The sequence below is a fragment of the Aegilops tauschii genome, chromosome 3 (assembly GCF_002575655.3).
Source record: "Aegilops tauschii subsp. strangulata cultivar AL8/78 chromosome 3, Aet v6.0, whole genome shotgun sequence".
Classification (NCBI taxonomy): domain Eukaryota; kingdom Viridiplantae; phylum Streptophyta; class Magnoliopsida; order Poales; family Poaceae; genus Aegilops; species Aegilops tauschii.
Window position 1 is genome coordinate 550,659,521 of NC_053037.3, and position 18,253 is coordinate 550,677,773.

At 46.3% G+C, this 18,253-nt stretch overlaps 1 protein-coding gene and 1 long non-coding RNA gene across 2 annotated transcripts in view; one reads left to right on the top strand and one right to left on the bottom strand.

The window, feature by feature from the left end:
• Positions 1 to 5,880: 5,880 nt before the first annotated feature.
• On the top strand, positions 5,881 to 7,778 carry LOC109767006 (uncharacterized). The gene is made up of 3 exons (XR_002233759.4): positions 5,881 to 6,076; positions 6,349 to 6,551; positions 7,665 to 7,778. It is a non-coding gene; the product is annotated as an uncharacterized lncRNA (long non-coding RNA).
• The window catches only part of LOC109767005 (MADS-box transcription factor 51), a 32,717-nt gene continuing 21,494 nt past the window's right edge, over positions 7,031 to 18,253 (bottom strand). The window contains exons 2-5 of the mRNA XM_020325758.3: positions 9,542 to 9,623; positions 9,130 to 9,179; positions 8,950 to 9,046; positions 7,031 to 7,438 (exon numbers count right to left, since the gene is read on the bottom strand). Coding sequence (XP_020181347.1) covers positions 7,349 to 7,438; positions 8,950 to 9,046; positions 9,130 to 9,179; positions 9,542 to 9,623 — 319 coding nt within the window. The 3' untranslated portion in view covers positions 7,031 to 7,348. The remainder of the gene's footprint in view (positions 7,439 to 8,949; positions 9,047 to 9,129; positions 9,180 to 9,541; positions 9,624 to 18,253) is intronic.

Sequence of the window (18,253 nt, forward strand, 5' to 3'; positions counted from 1 at the left end):
CATCGCCTAACATCGTGGTATCAGATAGCCACCCACCACCCTTCCACCGCCGCCGACGACACCACTGCCGCGCTGGAAACCCGTCGCCAGAAGCAGGCGCGCGACTTCCTCATCGCCAACATGGATCCCGCGCTGAAGGCGTACCTCGACAAGCTCAACGACGAGGCCATCGCTCGCGCTCGCCGGCAAGAGGAGGATACCAAGACCATCCTCCAGGCCGTGGCGGCGCAGACCACCAGGATCGACGCTCTCGTCTCCTGGAAGCCGGAACTCGAGGCGCGGTTCGCGCAGCTCGAATCCGCCGTCGCGACGCTACAGGCAGCATCATCGGCGCTCGCGCCGACTCCACCATCAACGGATCCCCGCCGCCTGCAACTACACCGGTCGCGCGCGAGATCCAAGGGCAATCAAGCCACGGCGCGTCACTGCAACCCGGGGGATCTCCGACGGCGACCTTCGAGTCGCCGGCGGATTCCCCGGTCACGGGTATGGCCATGATCCAGTCTCAGAATACTTCTCCATTATCTTCTCAAGTACTGGCGGCGATGGGGCAGGCACCCCCGCCGATTTCGTTTCCCAGTTTTGGGGGCGAGAATCCGCAGCTTTGGAAGACGCTGGCGGAACAGTACTTTCAGATGTTTGCGGTTCAGGAATCATACTGGGTTCCCATGGCAATTCTGAATTTCACCGGCCCGGCTGCCATTTGGCTGCAGTCGGTGCAACGCAAGGTTGCGGGTTTGGCGTGGGAATCATTCACAGCGCTGTTGTGCACTCGATTTGGCCGCGATAAACACCAGTTCCTGATTCGTCAGTTCTATGCTATTAAACAGACGGATTCAGTAGCAGAATTCATCGAACATTTTGAAACTCTGATGAATCATATGATGTCTTATTCAGAACTAACGCATCCTTACTTCTTCTTGACTCGGTTCATCAAGGGGCTGCGGGCGGACATACGGGCGGTGGTGCTCATTCAGCGTCCGCCTGACCTCGACACGGCGTGTTCCCTGGCGCTGCTGCAGGGGGAGGTAGCAGACGGGGAGCTGGTCAAGCACGTGGCGCCAGCGCGTTTTCCAGCACCGCGGTTTGTGACGGCCAGTACTCCAGTGGCGCCTCCGAGCGCTGCCCGTCCATCCGCGCCTACAGCTAGCGCTGAAGATCGACTGGGGACAGAAGCAGCGCGGGCAGGGACAGAGAACAACAAGATCCCAGCCTTGCGCTCTTTCAGAAGAGCTCGCGGTCTCTGCTTCAAGTGTGGGGAGCGATGGGGCAAAGAGCATACATGTCCTTCCACCGTTCAGATGCATGTGGTGGAGGAATTGCTGGAATTATTTGCAACAGAGGAGACGCGAAGTGAGGTCGATCAGGATCAATCAACCTTGGACGAGGATAATCTCTGCACCATCTCAAAGCAAGCAGTCGATGGATCGTCTGGGCCGGAAGTGATGCAGCTGCACGCGTGGATACAGGGCAAAGAGATGTCACTCCTGGTGGATTCTGGCAGTTCGTCGTCATTTGTGGACCTGCATATGGCTACTCATTTGTCCGGGGTGTGCAAACTGCCGAAGGCTTGTCGCTTTAAGGTCGCAGACGGGTCAGTGTTACACTGTGACAGCTTTATTCCGCAGTTCCAGTGGTCTACTCAGGGGCATGAGTTTGTCACAGATTTTAAGCTCCTATCCCTGGGAGTCTATGACGCAATCCTAGGAATGGATTGACTCAAGAAACACAGCCCGATGCAAATTGATTGGGAAGCTCAGCACATGACCGTGACCACGGAGCAAGGAGCAGTGGACTTACAAGCAGTCACTAAACAGCAACACCAGTGCTCTGCAATTTCTTCTCAGGAACTCGTGTCTGCATGTAAGCAGGGCTCTGTTGCTTATGTTGTGCATCTGAATTCTGTCAGTGAAATGGGAGCGCAAGAGGAGAACATTCCAGTGGAAATTCTCAGAGTATTGGAGCAGTACACGGATGTGTTTGAAAAGCCCAAAGGGCTCCCACCGAGATGCGCTTGCGATCACCGAATCCCACTAATGGAGGGCGCGCAACCAGTCAATCAGCGCCCTTACAGACATAAACCGGAGCTCAAGAATGAGATAGAGCGTCAGGTTAAAGAGCTGCTGGATGCAGGTATCATCAGAGAGAGTACCAGCCCATTCTCCTCGCCAGCGTTACTTGTGAAGAAAAAGGACGAGACGTGGCGATTATGTGTGGATTACAGGTGTTTGAATGCAATGACACTGGTCGGTAAATACCCGGTACCAATCATTGATGAATTGCTAGATGAATTGGTTGGAGCACGTTGGTTTTCCAAGCTGGATTTACGGGCAGGTTATCACTAGATACGACTAGCAGAAGGAGAGGAGTATAAGACAGCATTTACTACGCACTCGGGCCACTGGGAGTTTTTAGTCATGTCATTTGGATTGGCGTGTGCTCCACCAACATTCATAGGCGTTGTAACTTGTACCTTGCGACCCCTGTTGCGTGTCTGTGTCATCCTCTTCTTCGATGACATCTTAGTTTTCAGTAAAACACTGGAACAACATGTGGAACATCTGAGTCAAGTGCTGCAATTACTCCAAAGGGATCACTGGCAAGTAAAGCAATCCAAGTGTTCATTCGGACAGCGACAGATTGCTTACCTAGGGCATGTGATTGATGAGCGAGGAGTTTCAACGGATCCGGAGAAAATTGCAACTATCAGAAACTGGCCTGTGCCTCGTAACAGCAAAGAAGTGCGTAGTTTCCTTGGATTGGCAGGTTACTACCGGAAATTTGTCAAGCATTTCAGCATCATTGCCAGACCTCTCTTCAATTTACTCAAAAAGGGGCACCCGTTCGTGTGGACTGCTGAAACTAACAAAGCTTTCGAGCTACTGCAACAGGGCCTGGTTTCTGCGCCAGTTTTGCACTTGCCGGATTTCACTAAGCAGTTTGTTATTGATACGGATGCTTGTGATTATGGAGTTGGAGCAGTATTACAGCAAGGGGGACACCCGATTGCGTACATGAGTAAACCTTTGGCTCCCAAGCACAGAGGTTTATCTACATACGAGAAGGAATGCTTAGCAATACTTATGGCCGTGAAACAATGGCGCCCATACTTACACCATGATGAGTTTCTGATAAGGACAGATCAGCGTAGCCTCGTCCATTTGGATGATCAGAGGCTATCGACAGTTTGGCAGCAAAAGGCATTTACCAAGTTACTAGGGTTGCGTTACAAAATCTGTTACCGGCAAGGGACAACTAACAGTGCTGCAGATGCTCTGTCTCGTCGTCGCCATGAACAGGGACATGCCATGGCCATTTCAGTGTGTCAACCTACTTGGATTGAGGATATCCGGGCCAGCTATTCCAGTAATAAGCATGCGCGTAAATTACTCGAACAGTTCTCACACCAAGAGGACCCGAAAGGACGCTTTTCTGTTGCTAATGGTTTACTGTATTTCCGTCAGCGCTTGTGGCTGGGAGGCTCGCCTGCAATTCAGCAGTCAGTGCTGCGAGCTTTCCATGACAGCACGGTAGGGGGGCATTCCGACTTCCCTGTGACTTATCGGCGTCTCCGCAAATTGTTCGCCTGGCCTAAAATGAAGTAGCAAATCTGGCAGTATGTGCAAGAATGTGCAGTCTGTCAACAAGCTAAGCCAGAAAGGGTCAAGTATCCAGGTTTGCTCGAACCAATTCCTCTGCCTGAAGGAGCTTGGCAAGTAGTTACAATGGATTTCATCGACGGTCTCCCACAATCCGGCAGAGCAAACTGCATCTTAGTCGTGGTGGATAAGTTCACCCGCTATGCTCACTTCCTCCCACTTCAGCACCCATTCACCGCGGCCAGAGTAGCTCGGGCGTACCTGGACAACATTTACAAGCTGCATGGCCTACCAAAAGCCATAATATCAGACCGGGATCCAGTCTTCACAAGCAAGTTCTGGCGTGAGTTGTTTGCCTGCATTGGAACAGAGCTCAATATGAGTACTCCATACCATCTGCAAACGGATGGTCAATCTGAGCGGGTCAATCAGTGTCTGGAAATCTACCTACGGTGTTTCATTCACGCATGCCCCAACCACTGGAACCAATTTCTGGCTCTTGCAGAATTTTGGTACAATTCCAGTCACCACTCAGTCTTGAACATGTCTCCGTTTCAAGCGCTGTATGGGCATGAGCCGCGACACTGGGGAATAGAGGCCGCGTCAGTATGCAAGATCCCAGAGCTGAAGGAATGGCTAGAGGAAAGGAAGACCATGCAACAGGTCCTCAAGCAACACCTGCACCGCGCGCGGCATCTCATGAAAGTTCAGGCCGACAAAAAGCGATCAGAACGAGAGTTTGCTGTGGGGGACTCTGTATTCGTCAAGTTGCAGCCATATGTGCAATCATCAGTGCATCGTCGATCCAACCACAAGCTGGCATTCAGGTACTTTGGACCATTCAAAATCATCAAGCGCATCAATCCTGTAGCTTACGAACTGGACTTACCGGAGGGATCGCAAGTGCACTCGGTTTTCCATGTGTCCCAGCTGCGTCAAGCGTTGTCACCAGGTACAACAGCCTCGACTATCTTGCCAAGCCTGAAGTCACCTGAACTGTTTCCAGTGGAACTCCTGAACAAGCGCTGGCGTCAAACACCGTCGGGGAGACGAGAACAGTACTTGGTTTGATGGTCGGATTCCGAGCTGTTGGACGCATCGTGGGAAGACGCGTTGGCTCTCAAGAACCGCTTTCCTGTGGTAGCAGCTTGGGGACGAGCGTGCTCTCAAGGAGCAGGGGATGTCAGCGTCCCTGATTCAGGGAGAAGCGGCAACGACTCGAGCATCGACAAGGCAGCCAGCGTGGCTTCGGGAAGGGAAGAGGGAACCAATCAAGGCCAAGACCGCGTCATCAGGCGTCCACCTAGGATCAGGCACCCAAACCGCAGGTTTGTGGGCCCAGAGTGGGTGAATCCTTCTTAAGGCCAAGTGGAGCCAGAGAGGAGCCATCCAGTGGGATCAGGCACCGGCACGGCACGGCATCCCTTTTTGCTTTTGCTTTCTTCTTTCCCTTCCCACAAGACAGTGTAACCATGTAAGCTACCCTGTGAGCGTGAGAATTCAGATCGAGATCCATCGCCTAACACCGACGGAGGACGGCGCGTCCGCCCGGGAGGAAGGTGGAAAGGGGCGCAGTGCGGTGTGGTGGCCGTCGTCGTCTAGTAGAGCGTGCAGTCCGGGATTACAATCAATTGCAGCAAAATAAGAAGAAAAGCTGGGACAGATCTCATCTTGTAGAGCGTGCGTGCTAGATGGGGAGGCGCCGGGAGGAAGGTGGAGAGAGGCGCAGTGCGGTGTGGTGGCCGTCGTCGTCTTGGGTGCCCGCTAGATGGCCAGGCAGACGTTGAAGTAGCGCCGGCGATCCAGTCACGCGCGCTGGCAGATGAACCGGATGACATCCCACCAGCTTGGGCTCCGGCCACCGCCGCACGCGCGCTGCCTAGGATGCAAAGCACGCCCGCGCCACGGGCTCCGGCATTCCGTTGGCCCGCAGGTCGCAGGTCGCGAAGCATGCAGGCCGATCAGGCGTGTTGCCGGACCCCGGACGTCGCCTTCTCGCTCGCGCTCACCCTTGCTTTTTCGAGGCTCTTCTGTCGTGTAGTATGGCTGGCCGACCCAGAACTTTGTAGAACATGCCAAAGATTCCCGCGGTTCACCCTTGCTTGCTTCTCTCCAGTCCAGTATACTCCAACGAGGAGTAGCCGCTTGACCCCCGGCACATCCCAAGGGGCACCCGCCGCCTTCGCCCGCCCTGCAAAGGTAGGCGGCCTCTTTGGTGAAAGGCCTGTCATTTAGTGACCCGATATGGGACGGACGTAGCACAGTGACTCTCCGGCCGGTCGAAACGTATGCCTCTTGCACCTGCCACGCACGTGGGTGCGCGTGGCCAGCGAACGGCGCGACGCCCGAGGCTGCTTATTACTACGCGCGCGGCGCGGAGAGCGACCGAGGAGAGGAGGGAGTAGGCCCTCTCGCGCTGGTGCCGGTGCCGTGCGTGCCTCGGACCTGTTCGTCCACGGCCATGCAGATGCAAGCAGGTTCGTGCCGTCGCGCTCTTTGGCCGCTGATCCGCTTCCTCTCTCTCCCGCCGTTCCATTTTGCTGCTGCTTCTTTTGGAGTTTCTCCTCCCCTCCCCCTGTTTTGGACGACGGTCTCTACGAGCGTTCGCGGCGCGCGTCGTAGGCTGCATTTTGCATGGCTCAATGCGTGTGCTCGAGTTGTTCTTGCTGCTTTGGCTTATTTATATATTATTTTTTACGGGCATTGGCTGATTTATAGTATAACACAGATTATCTATTGTAATGTACAGCGGGGTCAAGCTAACATGAGCGACGGCGGGCGTGCGTGCCCGAGGGCAGGAGGGAGGAGGACGTTTGTAGCTCCGGTGGGGTGGGCGTGCCTCCACTTTCGGCGCCGGACGGCGGTGACCTACACTAGCTAGCTGGCGGCCGGATGGGCGTTCGCGTCGTACGTGGGGGCCTGCCCGTTCATCTGAGGCGCACCGCGTGTCAGGTGTGTTTCGCTCGTATTCTTCCATTCCATTCCATGATCAACATGCTTGCTTTATGTATATCTCGCAAAAAAAACATGCTTTATGTACAACATTTACATCGATTTAGAAAACACCAAACATCAACAGGACGAGAACAGGGGAGTGGTCCAATGGTTGGGTTCGCAGTGGTGCCACCCAGCAACCAGGATTCGACTCCAATTTCTGGAATATATAAAATTCTCGCTAAGGAGGCCTCAAAATAAATTGCCATTCCAGTTTTTTTGTCTGTCCGCAATTACCTCTTCCTCCGCCACTGCGAACATTATCACAACGGCTTCGGCACCATGGGATCACAAACAAGCCTGACACTTTGCTTAATGCACACATGAATATACATATTTTTTTCCCAACCGGGCAATGCCCCTTTTCATTAATAATTGCTTAACGGAAATACAAACATCCGTCTCTGCGGTTAGACATGAATATGATCCTCACCAAGTTCACAGGAAACATCTGCATTCCTGTTATATAAAGTGCATCCGCATAAACTGATTTCCCATTTCAGTTGCTTTTTTTGAGACAGAGATCATTCCGTTCCAGATAACAGGGCTTGTTGACAACAGATTGATAGGTTCGCATAAATATATCACAGAGTCCGAACGAGGCACAAGGCAACCTTTTATTGATTTTGCACCCTTCTGCCTTGAGTCATACAAGCTGCAGCCCTGACAACTCTTTCATACCCAACAACTGGGGAAGAGTGTTGCATCTGGAGCAGAGCATCCCTTGTACAGAATGCAGGCACAGCACATGACGCTCAAGTCCTTCCTCCCTCCTGTCCCCTAGGGCCTTCGGAGTTCTTGCCGCTTGCACTCGTGCTTGCCCCGCTATTTTGTTGCGCCAACATCTGCAGAAACAAAGCAAAGCTTGTAATTTAATCTTTGTACATGGATTCAGACGATTTATTTAGATGCTTACATTTTGTCTTGTTTAAATTTATCAACTATATTGCCTTGTAAGTCATTGTATAGATTTAACTCTCCAGCCAGGTTCTGTTTCAACACCTAATTTCCTGTTTGCAGGTAACTGACAGGAGATCTATACTGATGTCTCCATTTTGTCTGTCATTTCAGGCAGCCTGCAATACAGACCGGCTTACTAATGCTATGGAATAAGCTAGACAATTCGCAGAATAATTGAATAGGAACCCACTTGTCACTGGCCTACTAAAACAAAATTCCTCAGAAGGATTTCATTATCTTCGGCACGAGGTCAGATTTCTCTATGCATACGTGTGTCTGTTGCTTGGATTATATCCACAAGTACAGTTCTACAGACACACACACACAAAAAAAAGTACAGTTCTACACAATCAAGGGCTGTAGCACACAAACCTTTATGCCCTGTTTGGAATGGATATAACTTTTGTGTGGGCACCAGTTTGAACTAACTACCTGTCAGGATCTTGGTAGGTTGGTAGGGGAATTTGGGAATTGTCCTGACCCAAAAAGGGGAATGGGGATCGAAAGATTGAGGCGGATAAGCTAGGGTTCTAGTACAGGGAAACGTAAAGGTCACATAAGAGTTTATAAAGAACTCGTGTGGTGAATCACAGGTAGTCTCAGTTACAGTTTACCGGAAGGGACTAATACAAGACTGAAATGAATTGAAACAGGGAAAGGTAATTTGCCCAGATGGCTTCTGGCCGTTGGATCTAAACGTTCCTGACTGTCCGATTAACATAACTCTTTGGGAAGTCGAAGAATACGTGTTCTCCTAGACTTGACGCCTCCTCCCCTGTTTCCAGACTGAACTTACTGTAACCTGGCGCTTTGATTCAGACCTGCATAATTTGGGATACTGACAAAACCGATGCCCACACATACATCCATTACAAACAGGTCCTAATGCTGAATTTAGAAAATCTAGTAGTAGCAGTTAACTCCTTCTGAGTTATGATGAAACTATCATAGGCAGTCACATGCATAGTAAAATATCCAGTGAGCTCTTTTTGCTCTGCCTATCATTTACCAACACGTAGGAACTAATATAACATACACATTCAGCCCATTATCTCAGGATGCAAGTACTTGATTGAACTTTTCTATAGTAGAATTGATTATCAATAGATAATAACAACCAAGATAATAACAATATATACTCAGTAGGAGCTACATCAGTAGATAATAACAACCGAGAGGAATTAATTATGTCTAGTTAGAGCATCAAGAGCAAGACTCTGGAAACCAAGATAGTGATGAAGCAGTAAGCTGCTGAATTAGTGAAAGAGGGCCCTTGGTGAAAATAGCTGAAAGCAGAGCCATTTTTCTGATGGAGCAAGGGTCTAACAGGAACCAGAGACTTGATGCATTGACACAAAAGTTAATTACAGGTGTCTACAGAGTTACTGAAGTGTACCTTCTTGGATTTTGTATTCCTCAAAGCATCTGTCAGGAGTTTCTCCGGTTTCTCCAGCTTAGTGGCATCGGAGTCATCAGCATTATTTTGAAGAGACCTGCAGAATTGCACATAACCAGCTTAGGAAAAAACACAGTAAATAACATACCAGGAGAGATTATGAAAGGTCTCGATGGCTACCAGGAAGCGATCTCTTCAAGCCTTGACTGTATGTTTGAAGGATCACCGTCCTGGTTCAGAACCAAAATATCATGTCAGAGATATGCAAGTATATAAACAATCATATGATTTGACTACCCTGGATACAAAATGATGTAAGTACAACCTAGTCTTAGGTTATAGAATATAGATGGCTTATTTGGATAAACTAGTAGGTACCAAAAATAATCCATATTTGTATTCATTTTGCTGGTCCTGTGCATAGGCGACATAATCCCTGATTACAAACGCTTCATCATGCTAAGGATATTTCCATGGAAACTTCAGAAATATAGACTGATTGAATCCACACCATGATGCTTGGCAGTTATATAATTTACACCTAAACAAGCTCTAAGATATGCAATAAGAAAAACTATATAGATTAATTTACATTATTGGTACTTGCATCGCCTCCATTCACGTTCATTCCGGGTCCCGCAAATCTCTGATAGCGATCATATGTAGCTTCTATGCTGAAAACAAATGTAGCGCATTAACGTTTGGAAACTCACTGTAATAAAGCTGAAAGACTGCTCAAACAAAAATTCTAAGTATTGAGAAGAAACAGTAAAATATAATTAATTTCCTTCTCTTTAATAACTTGGTGAAGACCTGCATATAGGTTCATCATATCTTTTACCTGTGCAGACAACAGAAGTTCACACACTTTTATATTACTTTTCTCCTTATAGAACCAGCTACTTTTGGACACTTGTTTTTTTAAAGGAAATAGAAGCTGAGATATATTTAGGCCTTTTTCTTAGCCTGTTTGTTTCCCTTTAAGTGCAGTGCTGTCATAATGAGAAAACCAATTCAAGGGACGAGTAAAGCGACGTCGATACCATTGAGATGATGGAGTTGATGAATTTAGGCATGTTTGTTGAGGTTTCGTTGAAGTGACATAGTAGAAAGGACTGAATACAGAACGACCTACATCTTTGTTTGTGACCAACATCTTTATTTGTGAGGAATAATTAAATGTTTAGTTAGTGACTTTTCAGACGACTCAAAGTAATGTTAGTGTTTTTTCAGACGACTCAAAGTAATGTTAGTGTTTTTTCAGACAACTCAAAATATACTATATATAGGGATCAACGAATATTTGCCAATGAACATTCCGTTTTAGGGTATTTGTCGAGATTATTACAAATATAAGAGTCGTTGTTATATTATTTGAGTCATATGAAACGGCATGTAGTTCTAGTAGATTTTTTTGTTTCCCAATTAAAAAATTCAATTATGAAAACTAAAAACCAACTATTTCCTGTTGTTTATATTTGAGGTGTTAGCCGATTCAATATTTGACATGACAATTCTCTCAAGGGAGGTTGTAAAGTGGTATGAAATGTTGTAGTAGTAGGGTTAGGTAGACATAGGTGGAGAGTTCACTCCTCCGACTGAATCACCCCTCTATGGGCCCGAGGGCTCTTTGCGTACCCCAAGACGTTGTCTCCTCGGGGTTCTCCAAGGTCTTATCTCTAGAGTTTGGGCCTTTGGGGAAGGTGTGTAACGCTACGGCTGCTACCACCGGTTCCTGGCCGTTATGCCTGGCAGTATCTAGACTGGACCCACAGACCAAACTAGTCTTTTCTACGCACTTTGTCTTCACTCATGCTCACCCGGGAAGAACTTCTCAGTGGGTCATCCTTCCTCAAATTACCCCAGGCCAGGTATGCTTAATCTAGAGGTTCTTTGGAGACGAGCTTTCGGAAAAGAAGGTGCACCTTGTTGATATGCGTAGTCTATCATTCGTATTAAGCATGGATGTCACATACACCCCCACTCAGAGGAATCGACGTCCTCATCGGCCTAGCAACGATTGTTCTCTTTGGCAAAGTCTATGCGTTCAGTACCAGCACATGTAGCATGTCGTGTGCCATGACAGGCCACACATGCCCGTGCCCCTGAGCCACACACGCTCGTGTAACCGCAAGGGCCGGCTCTGATACCATTTGTAACACCCTGACAACCGTCAGTGGTCTCGGTCGTTATGCCAGGTGGGATCTGGAATGGCCCCGCAAGTAATCTTTCCCGCATACTTTGTCCTCACTCGTGGTCCCCGGGAAGAACTCAGCGGCCGGTCAACCATCCTCAAATTACTCCATGCCAAGCACGCTTAGTCTGAAGGTTCTTTGGAGATAAGAATCCAAAACGAAGGTGCACCTTGTTGATATGAGTAGTCTACCATTGGTATTAAGCCAGGATGTCACAAGGTGTTTGACCTAGAGTACAATACCCAACCAGTATAGTACTACTTGCCCCCTTCAGCTACATTTGTTTGAGTTTTTAGCTAGGAACCACTATAAATTCCTTTCAAACAATATTATTATCTTCCTTTTAGATTTCAGAGTGTATCATCTTCACAAGCCCTTGCTCAATATTTTTCTTTTGTTCCATAACATTTGCATCATTCTTCGAGAATCGCTAGAACAACTAGAAAAAAACCAGGAACCTCAACAAGACCTCCCTCTTAGCCACCTAAGAGATAGTTGATCTGGAGAGCTAAGACGGTAAGGATGCCCTTATTTCCATTCTTGACAGAAGAGACCAGTGATTTCGTGTAGGCCAAGACCACGGAAAAAGTCAATTTGCCTAACAGAAGCATAATCCATACTATAGGGCATTACTTGGTACAATCATCGAAGTTGTGACAAATAGGTTTGTGTCACGAAAAAGAGCCAATCTAGATTATCAAACTACCGACTCAGTTCATTGTGATTCAATGCGATGAGCTCAAAGATGGTGATAGGCGATTCGAGCAAAAGGGAGGCATCTATCCTTGTAGTGGGAGGGGTCTCTATACTCCGAGGTGGATCAGGCACACAAATTAGCTTAGACCTCCACAAAAGCCTCTACATAGCTCGAGAAATAGGCCTACATGATGGCCATTATGTCTAAATGGGTGGTACAAGTATACAACTAAAGATGCAGCAGAATATGTTGATATCCTTAAATTTCCTACTTTAGTATGACCCATTACAAATATTTTATCAAACACAAACACATCTACATCACCATAATGACCCAGTGACTAGAATTATTGGGCACCTTCATCACGAGGGAAGCTCGTGGAGTCCAATAGGACTGCCTAGGTCATGCACACCAACATCGTGTGGTGTACCTCAAGGGCTTGAGCAACCACCATATTTGCAACTATCAAACAAAGGTCATGCACGTGATATGGCGGGTGTTCCTAAATGCAAGAAACATTAAAGACTTACCTTCTTGCGAAAGCGAGCATCCCTAAAAGATCCATGGGTGAAGTAACACTCAAGTCGTTAACTTGCCTTGGAGAAGCTTCTCACCCTATGACAAGTAGAGAGTGGAGAAGTCTCCTCGTATAGTTTCTTACCATGGCGAAGGATCTAAAGGAAGCAAATGAGTAAAGAAAGAAACACACCAGATCTAGGAGATTCGTTGTCATTGAAGGCCTACTATAGAAGATCTTATTCAAGGTTTTTTTATTTACCCACCTGGCATAGCTTAACTCTTTGGCCATCAGTGGGGGAAACGATATTCCTAGAAGAATCAAAGAGGTGGACCTTGATCCTTAATAAAGGGTGTGGGTCAAAAGATAACAAACATTGCTATTGTCCATGGAGACGATGATGGCATATCCAACGGGATTCTTCCCTTGCAAGATCTTTTTGGAAAATGATGCCATGAAGTTAGGACAACTAAGCTTGACATCTTAGGTTCGTCTTGCACTACGGAGCACGTTGGCATTCTTGTAGATACACATGTACCGAAGGTTCTCTATAAAAATTGTTCACAAATACCACCAAGACAGGTTGGCATAATTTGACTTAGGAAAATACCAAATACCTTGGTAGAGCTCAAATCATGTTCTTAGTCCAAGCTAGTGGAAATCCCAAGTCCGAACGGGAGGGGCCATACTCATCAAGAAGATAAATGGGTATAACATAACCCATGTAAATAGATGCCTACCCCATTGCATGTTTAGAGAACCATGTCTAAGGATGAGACCATGTGTAAGGAGCTATATCTCTTGGACCATAACATATTTGGATCAAGAGGGGTTACTCCTACTTGCTTGTATAAAAGAATCGAAACAAAACGATGGTTGTGCATTGTACACCTTCCTAGCAAATTGAATGCCTCATTGTTGTGCTTTCAAATGTGCGCATGTTTGTGTTGACAATGAACATGGAAGCTTCCCTAGGTCTCGAGCCTAGCCTTAATGGAAATCAGTTTGCACTCCTAAAGCCTTAACAAGAGCACTTCAAAGGTGTAAAAGGGTTGACGCAAGAGCTTGTTCTTGGATGTGCTCGCCCACCATGCAAGCAAACTATTGGGTAGCATGGATATGGTTAGCTCATGATAATGATCTTCATCATCATTTGTGCAAATCCTGGATGAATGTGAGCCAATAGAAAACCAAATCCATGCAAAGACACTTTAAGCACTTGAGAAAGGACTCATGATTATATTGCCCCGGGAGGGAAGCATCATCGCCGTCATGGCCCATGAAGCATCCTATCAAGGGAGTCTTTGAGAACACCCCAAAAGGAGTCGTAAAGGGACACACTATGGGAGTAGTGATTCCACACTTCAGAGGTCATTGGTGACACTGAATGAATCCTTTTTCTCCACGTCTTTCTATAGGAAGGCCTCCTTATTGGTGGCATACCAATGCTTGTCCATATTTGGACACATGCAAGAGGAAAAGGATGAAGAAACTCTGTCTTAAAAGATAATTTCTAATAGATGAGAAAATACACTAACAGAGCATATAATCTAGCTAAGGAGTTTTGGTGATTAATGGCGAGACAAACAAGGGTACTAATTATTTCATATTAGGTCAGTATGCTAAGTGGAAACAAAAGTTGGCAACTCCTCGTAAAGAAGTTTGCCCAGAGCTCAAATAGTTTGTAATTTTCTAGGATTTTAGTAGATCTAATATTCCACATTGAATCTAAGGACTACCATACAACCAAGAGTCACACACATTATAACTAGAATGAACACTTACAAATCTTCAAGCAATCCCTCATGGTTTAAACACTTACTATCTCATGACAAACACTTTACGCTTTCCTGATACCTTCGGACTAATCGTTCAAAACTACCTAACATAGTGATTTGTGTGAGTTGTTGACTAAACTAGTTGTTTTCCAAAGTTTCTTTTTGAAACTACTTAGTCTTATCCATAACTAATAGGCTATGTCGTTATTTAGACTTCTCTGTTAGGCATGCTTCCCTTGAGGTTTTCCCTGTCTAGTAGTTCCAAGCTAGTAAGTTTGCTCCAACCACAATATAGCTTTGGCACATTTGACCGATGCTTTTTTGGAACCTCCAATTGGGATTTAGCCTTCCACCAAGATGTTTTCAGAGGGTGCTTTGTTAGGCCAAATACCTCCAAGCAAGAATTGTTCGGTATTTCCAACTGTCTCCTTTATGGCTAGACCATGTTTTTTGAACGTGTGGCACCTCTAAGTTATCTTCATCTGATACCTTCAGCTAGTTGGCTTCCAAAGGTAATTTTGGACCACCTGGCTCTCCATTTAGCAAAGGAAGGCCTTTCATTCCTTAATATTTAGCCATTTCTGGTAGTCCAAATATTCCAACATGCAATAAAAATAACCTCGGCAAAAAAGGCTTTGCAAACTCCTTCTTGGCTTGGTTAGCAATAGCAAACATATCATTTCCACCAGGCCAACTGACTTGTAGATGATTCTAGATCCTCATACTGAAATTACACATGAAGAACAAATGATACATGTCCTCTCTGGCATGTGTTGGGCATAGAATGCAATCCATTACACCGGATATATTCCAGGGCCTTCTTTGCAACATGTCCTTCGTATTTAACCTGTCCATTATCATCATCCATGCAAACACTTTGGTCTTTATGGCGCAACAATTTTTGCAAATTCACAATAGGATGGAATTGGAAATAATTCGAGAATGAACCAAATCATAGTACATTTTAGGTGTAAAACCATCATAGTTTCTCCAAAGCAAACATCATTGTTATCTGGTTGCCTATTCAGAGAGGATAGCATCTGCTGAATATCATGCAATTCCTGATAAGCAACATCAGATAGGGGTAGATGAAACAATGATAAAATGTCATCGCATTCCAACACCTCCTTCACAGTGATGTAAGGATCTTTAGCATAAGAGAAAAGCCTCACAGTGATGTAATATCTTTAGCATAAGAGAAAAGCCTCTGGAAGCTTTGTTGTAAAGGAATAACAGGCTTGGAGTGCTGCAAGAAATCATTCCAGAAAAGTATTGTGTCACCTTTGTTTACTTTTACCCATGTGACATTCCTGAAACCATCAACCAAGTTGAGAATGTCCTTCCACCAGTAAGAACCACAGGCAAGAATAAAGGCATGGAGGACACGATAGAATTAAGAAGCTGCAATCTGCCACCTTGGTTTAAGAAGGATGAGCTTGCAGTCAACCTCCTTTCCATACAATCAACCAAAGGCAGCAACTCCAAAATCCTAGGCCCAGTAGTGCCCACAAAGAGACCTAGATAAGTAAAAGACAGCTTTCCTAGTTGGCAACCAAAAACTCCAGCAAGCCTCGAAGCCTCCTCTTCATTAATATTAATTGGCAGTAATGGAGATTTATGATAATTAACTGCCATGCCAGTAGATTTGGTCAATGTAGCTAGCATTTTCTTCAAAGCAAAAAGGTGAGAGTCTACAACAGGCAGGATTATAAGTGTGTCATCAACATATTGGATTATGCGAAACTCCTTGTCATGGCATGGTATGGGGAGATGCAGCTCACCCCTTCGAAGCATCATGTTTACGATAGACTGCAAAAAACCAGCAGCAAGCAGAAAAATAAGGGGGTAGAGGATCCCATTGCCTGACCCATCTATGCCATTTAAAATGCCTTCCAGGTGTAAAACTGCACGCACCAGCCAGTTCACCCAAACGCTCAAGCTGGTGGAGAAAGGTTGGCTATGCATTTATACGTCAACACTCCCCCTCACGTGTTGCTCCCTCAGGCCTAAACGTGAACCGAAAGTGGGCTGCAATTTAGTTGCACCAGCCGGGTCTTGAACTCAAGACCACTTGGCTCCGATACCATGTAGAACTGCACGCACCAGCCAGTTCAGCCAAAAGCTCAAGCTGATGGAGAAAGGTGGGCTATGCATTTATACGTCAACACCAGGTACACCAATAAGTAGTATTGATGAGGTTTCAGAAGCTAGAAATTCCTTAATCCATGAGATCCACCTGAGATCAAAACCCCGAGCTTGAAGGATTTGGAGGATGGCCTCATGTTTAATTGTGTCAAATGCCTTCTCAAACTCAAGCTTTAATATCACAATGGGTCTCTTAGACTGGTGCAGATATTCCAAAGTCCAGGACAAACTGTCTTGAATAGTTTTAGACATTATAAAACCATACTGATTCTTGTGCACAGTCCATGATGACACCATAAAGCCTTCAAGTTGTGGAGGAGCTAATAGTTTGTACAAGGCCAGAGATCGCCTACTCCGTGTGGAGACCCACCCCGAGTTAGGCTTGGACCGGGTGTCCATGGTCATGGCGATAGGTGGGCTTAGACATTGGCGGTTGGAAATCAAGACCTTTGTGATCTTAGGACTTGGTGTTTGATCCTCCACCAATGTGGGTGTATGATGATTGCACCAATACATCTTAGTGTTTGGAAGCCCTATCTCTTGCCCCCTTTACTTGTTGCAAGTTTCGCTTCCACATTACTCTCTTAGATACATAAACGATCCTACATATAGCCCAAATGTTATAGCTTCTGTTGCGTGAGCGGAAGTAGGTTCAAATTGAGAAAATGTTCATCTACTAACATGGCAAGGAAAACTTCCGGAAAACTTCCCTCCATCAAGTTTTGTACATAATGGCACAATAGAACTATGTCCTTAGGAACCAAGAAGAAATACACCTAAAGTAATCGCTAATGGGCATGGCGGTTGATACACACACAAAATGGCTAGGGGGCAACATCTTGTAAGATAGCCTTGAACATCCCCTCATGACCCAAGGTAGGTCCACATTTGGCAGAAATTAAATTCCTTTTTATATACCTCCAAGCATTTGTTTGTTTGTAAGTCTGAGTGCTAATAGGTAATGTTTGCTTCAGAAAGGAAGCATTGTGCCAATCCATACCCATTAGGACTTGAGTTGGGTTTAGGCCTCATAAACTAGGCCATTTCCACGAGGATAAACCAAGTTCCTCAAAAAAATATAATTGAAGTGGCATTACACCAAAAACCATCTCACTCCCCAAGGCCCTCGTAACCTACGGACTCAGGTTGCCCATTGGCTCCTTTGATTGTCGGTGTGCCCAGACAACCTGGTGAATGTGTACACTAGCATACTAGAGAAGAGGGGGGAGACCATGACCAGGTGGGTAGCTGCAACTCAGGGACCTCTTCACCTTATTGTACCATGCGTCATTATGGATCCCTTGAGCATTGAAGGAGAGGACATGAAAGCATAAGAATTATGACAAAGCAAGAATTATGGCAAAACTAGATGACTTGAGAAGAGGAAGGGCGCCATGATGACATGGGTGACTACAACTCGGGGGCTTTGAGGTGGTTTCTGTTAGGAATAAGCAACTTGTATTCCCATGAGGCCATAGGCCGATATATATACATGTACAGGTGTGGTACATATGCAGGAAACCCCTTATACTACGGGATAAATACAAAGGGGTATACATGACTTATATTATAACTCTAACACCCCCCCTCAAACTCATGGTGGAGGAACAACACTGAGTTTGGAGAGACAAAAGCCATGTTGTGCTCTAGTCTGGGCCTTCGTCAGGAAATCCGCCAACTGTAACTCGGAAGGCACATACTGAAGAGCAACGACCTGATCCTGCACAGCAGCGCGCACATAGAAAGCATCAACACCAATATGCTTGGTGAGCTCATGCTTCACAGGATCGCGCGCAATGCTAATAGCACCTGTACTGTCAGATAAGAGCATAGTCGGTGTAGTGACAGAAACACCAAAGTCCTGAAGTAACCACCGTAACCAAGTCACCTCTGCCGTCAAAAGAGCCATAGCTCGCAACTCAGCCTCAGCACTCGAACGGGAAACTGCAATCTGTTTCTTCGTCTTCCAGGC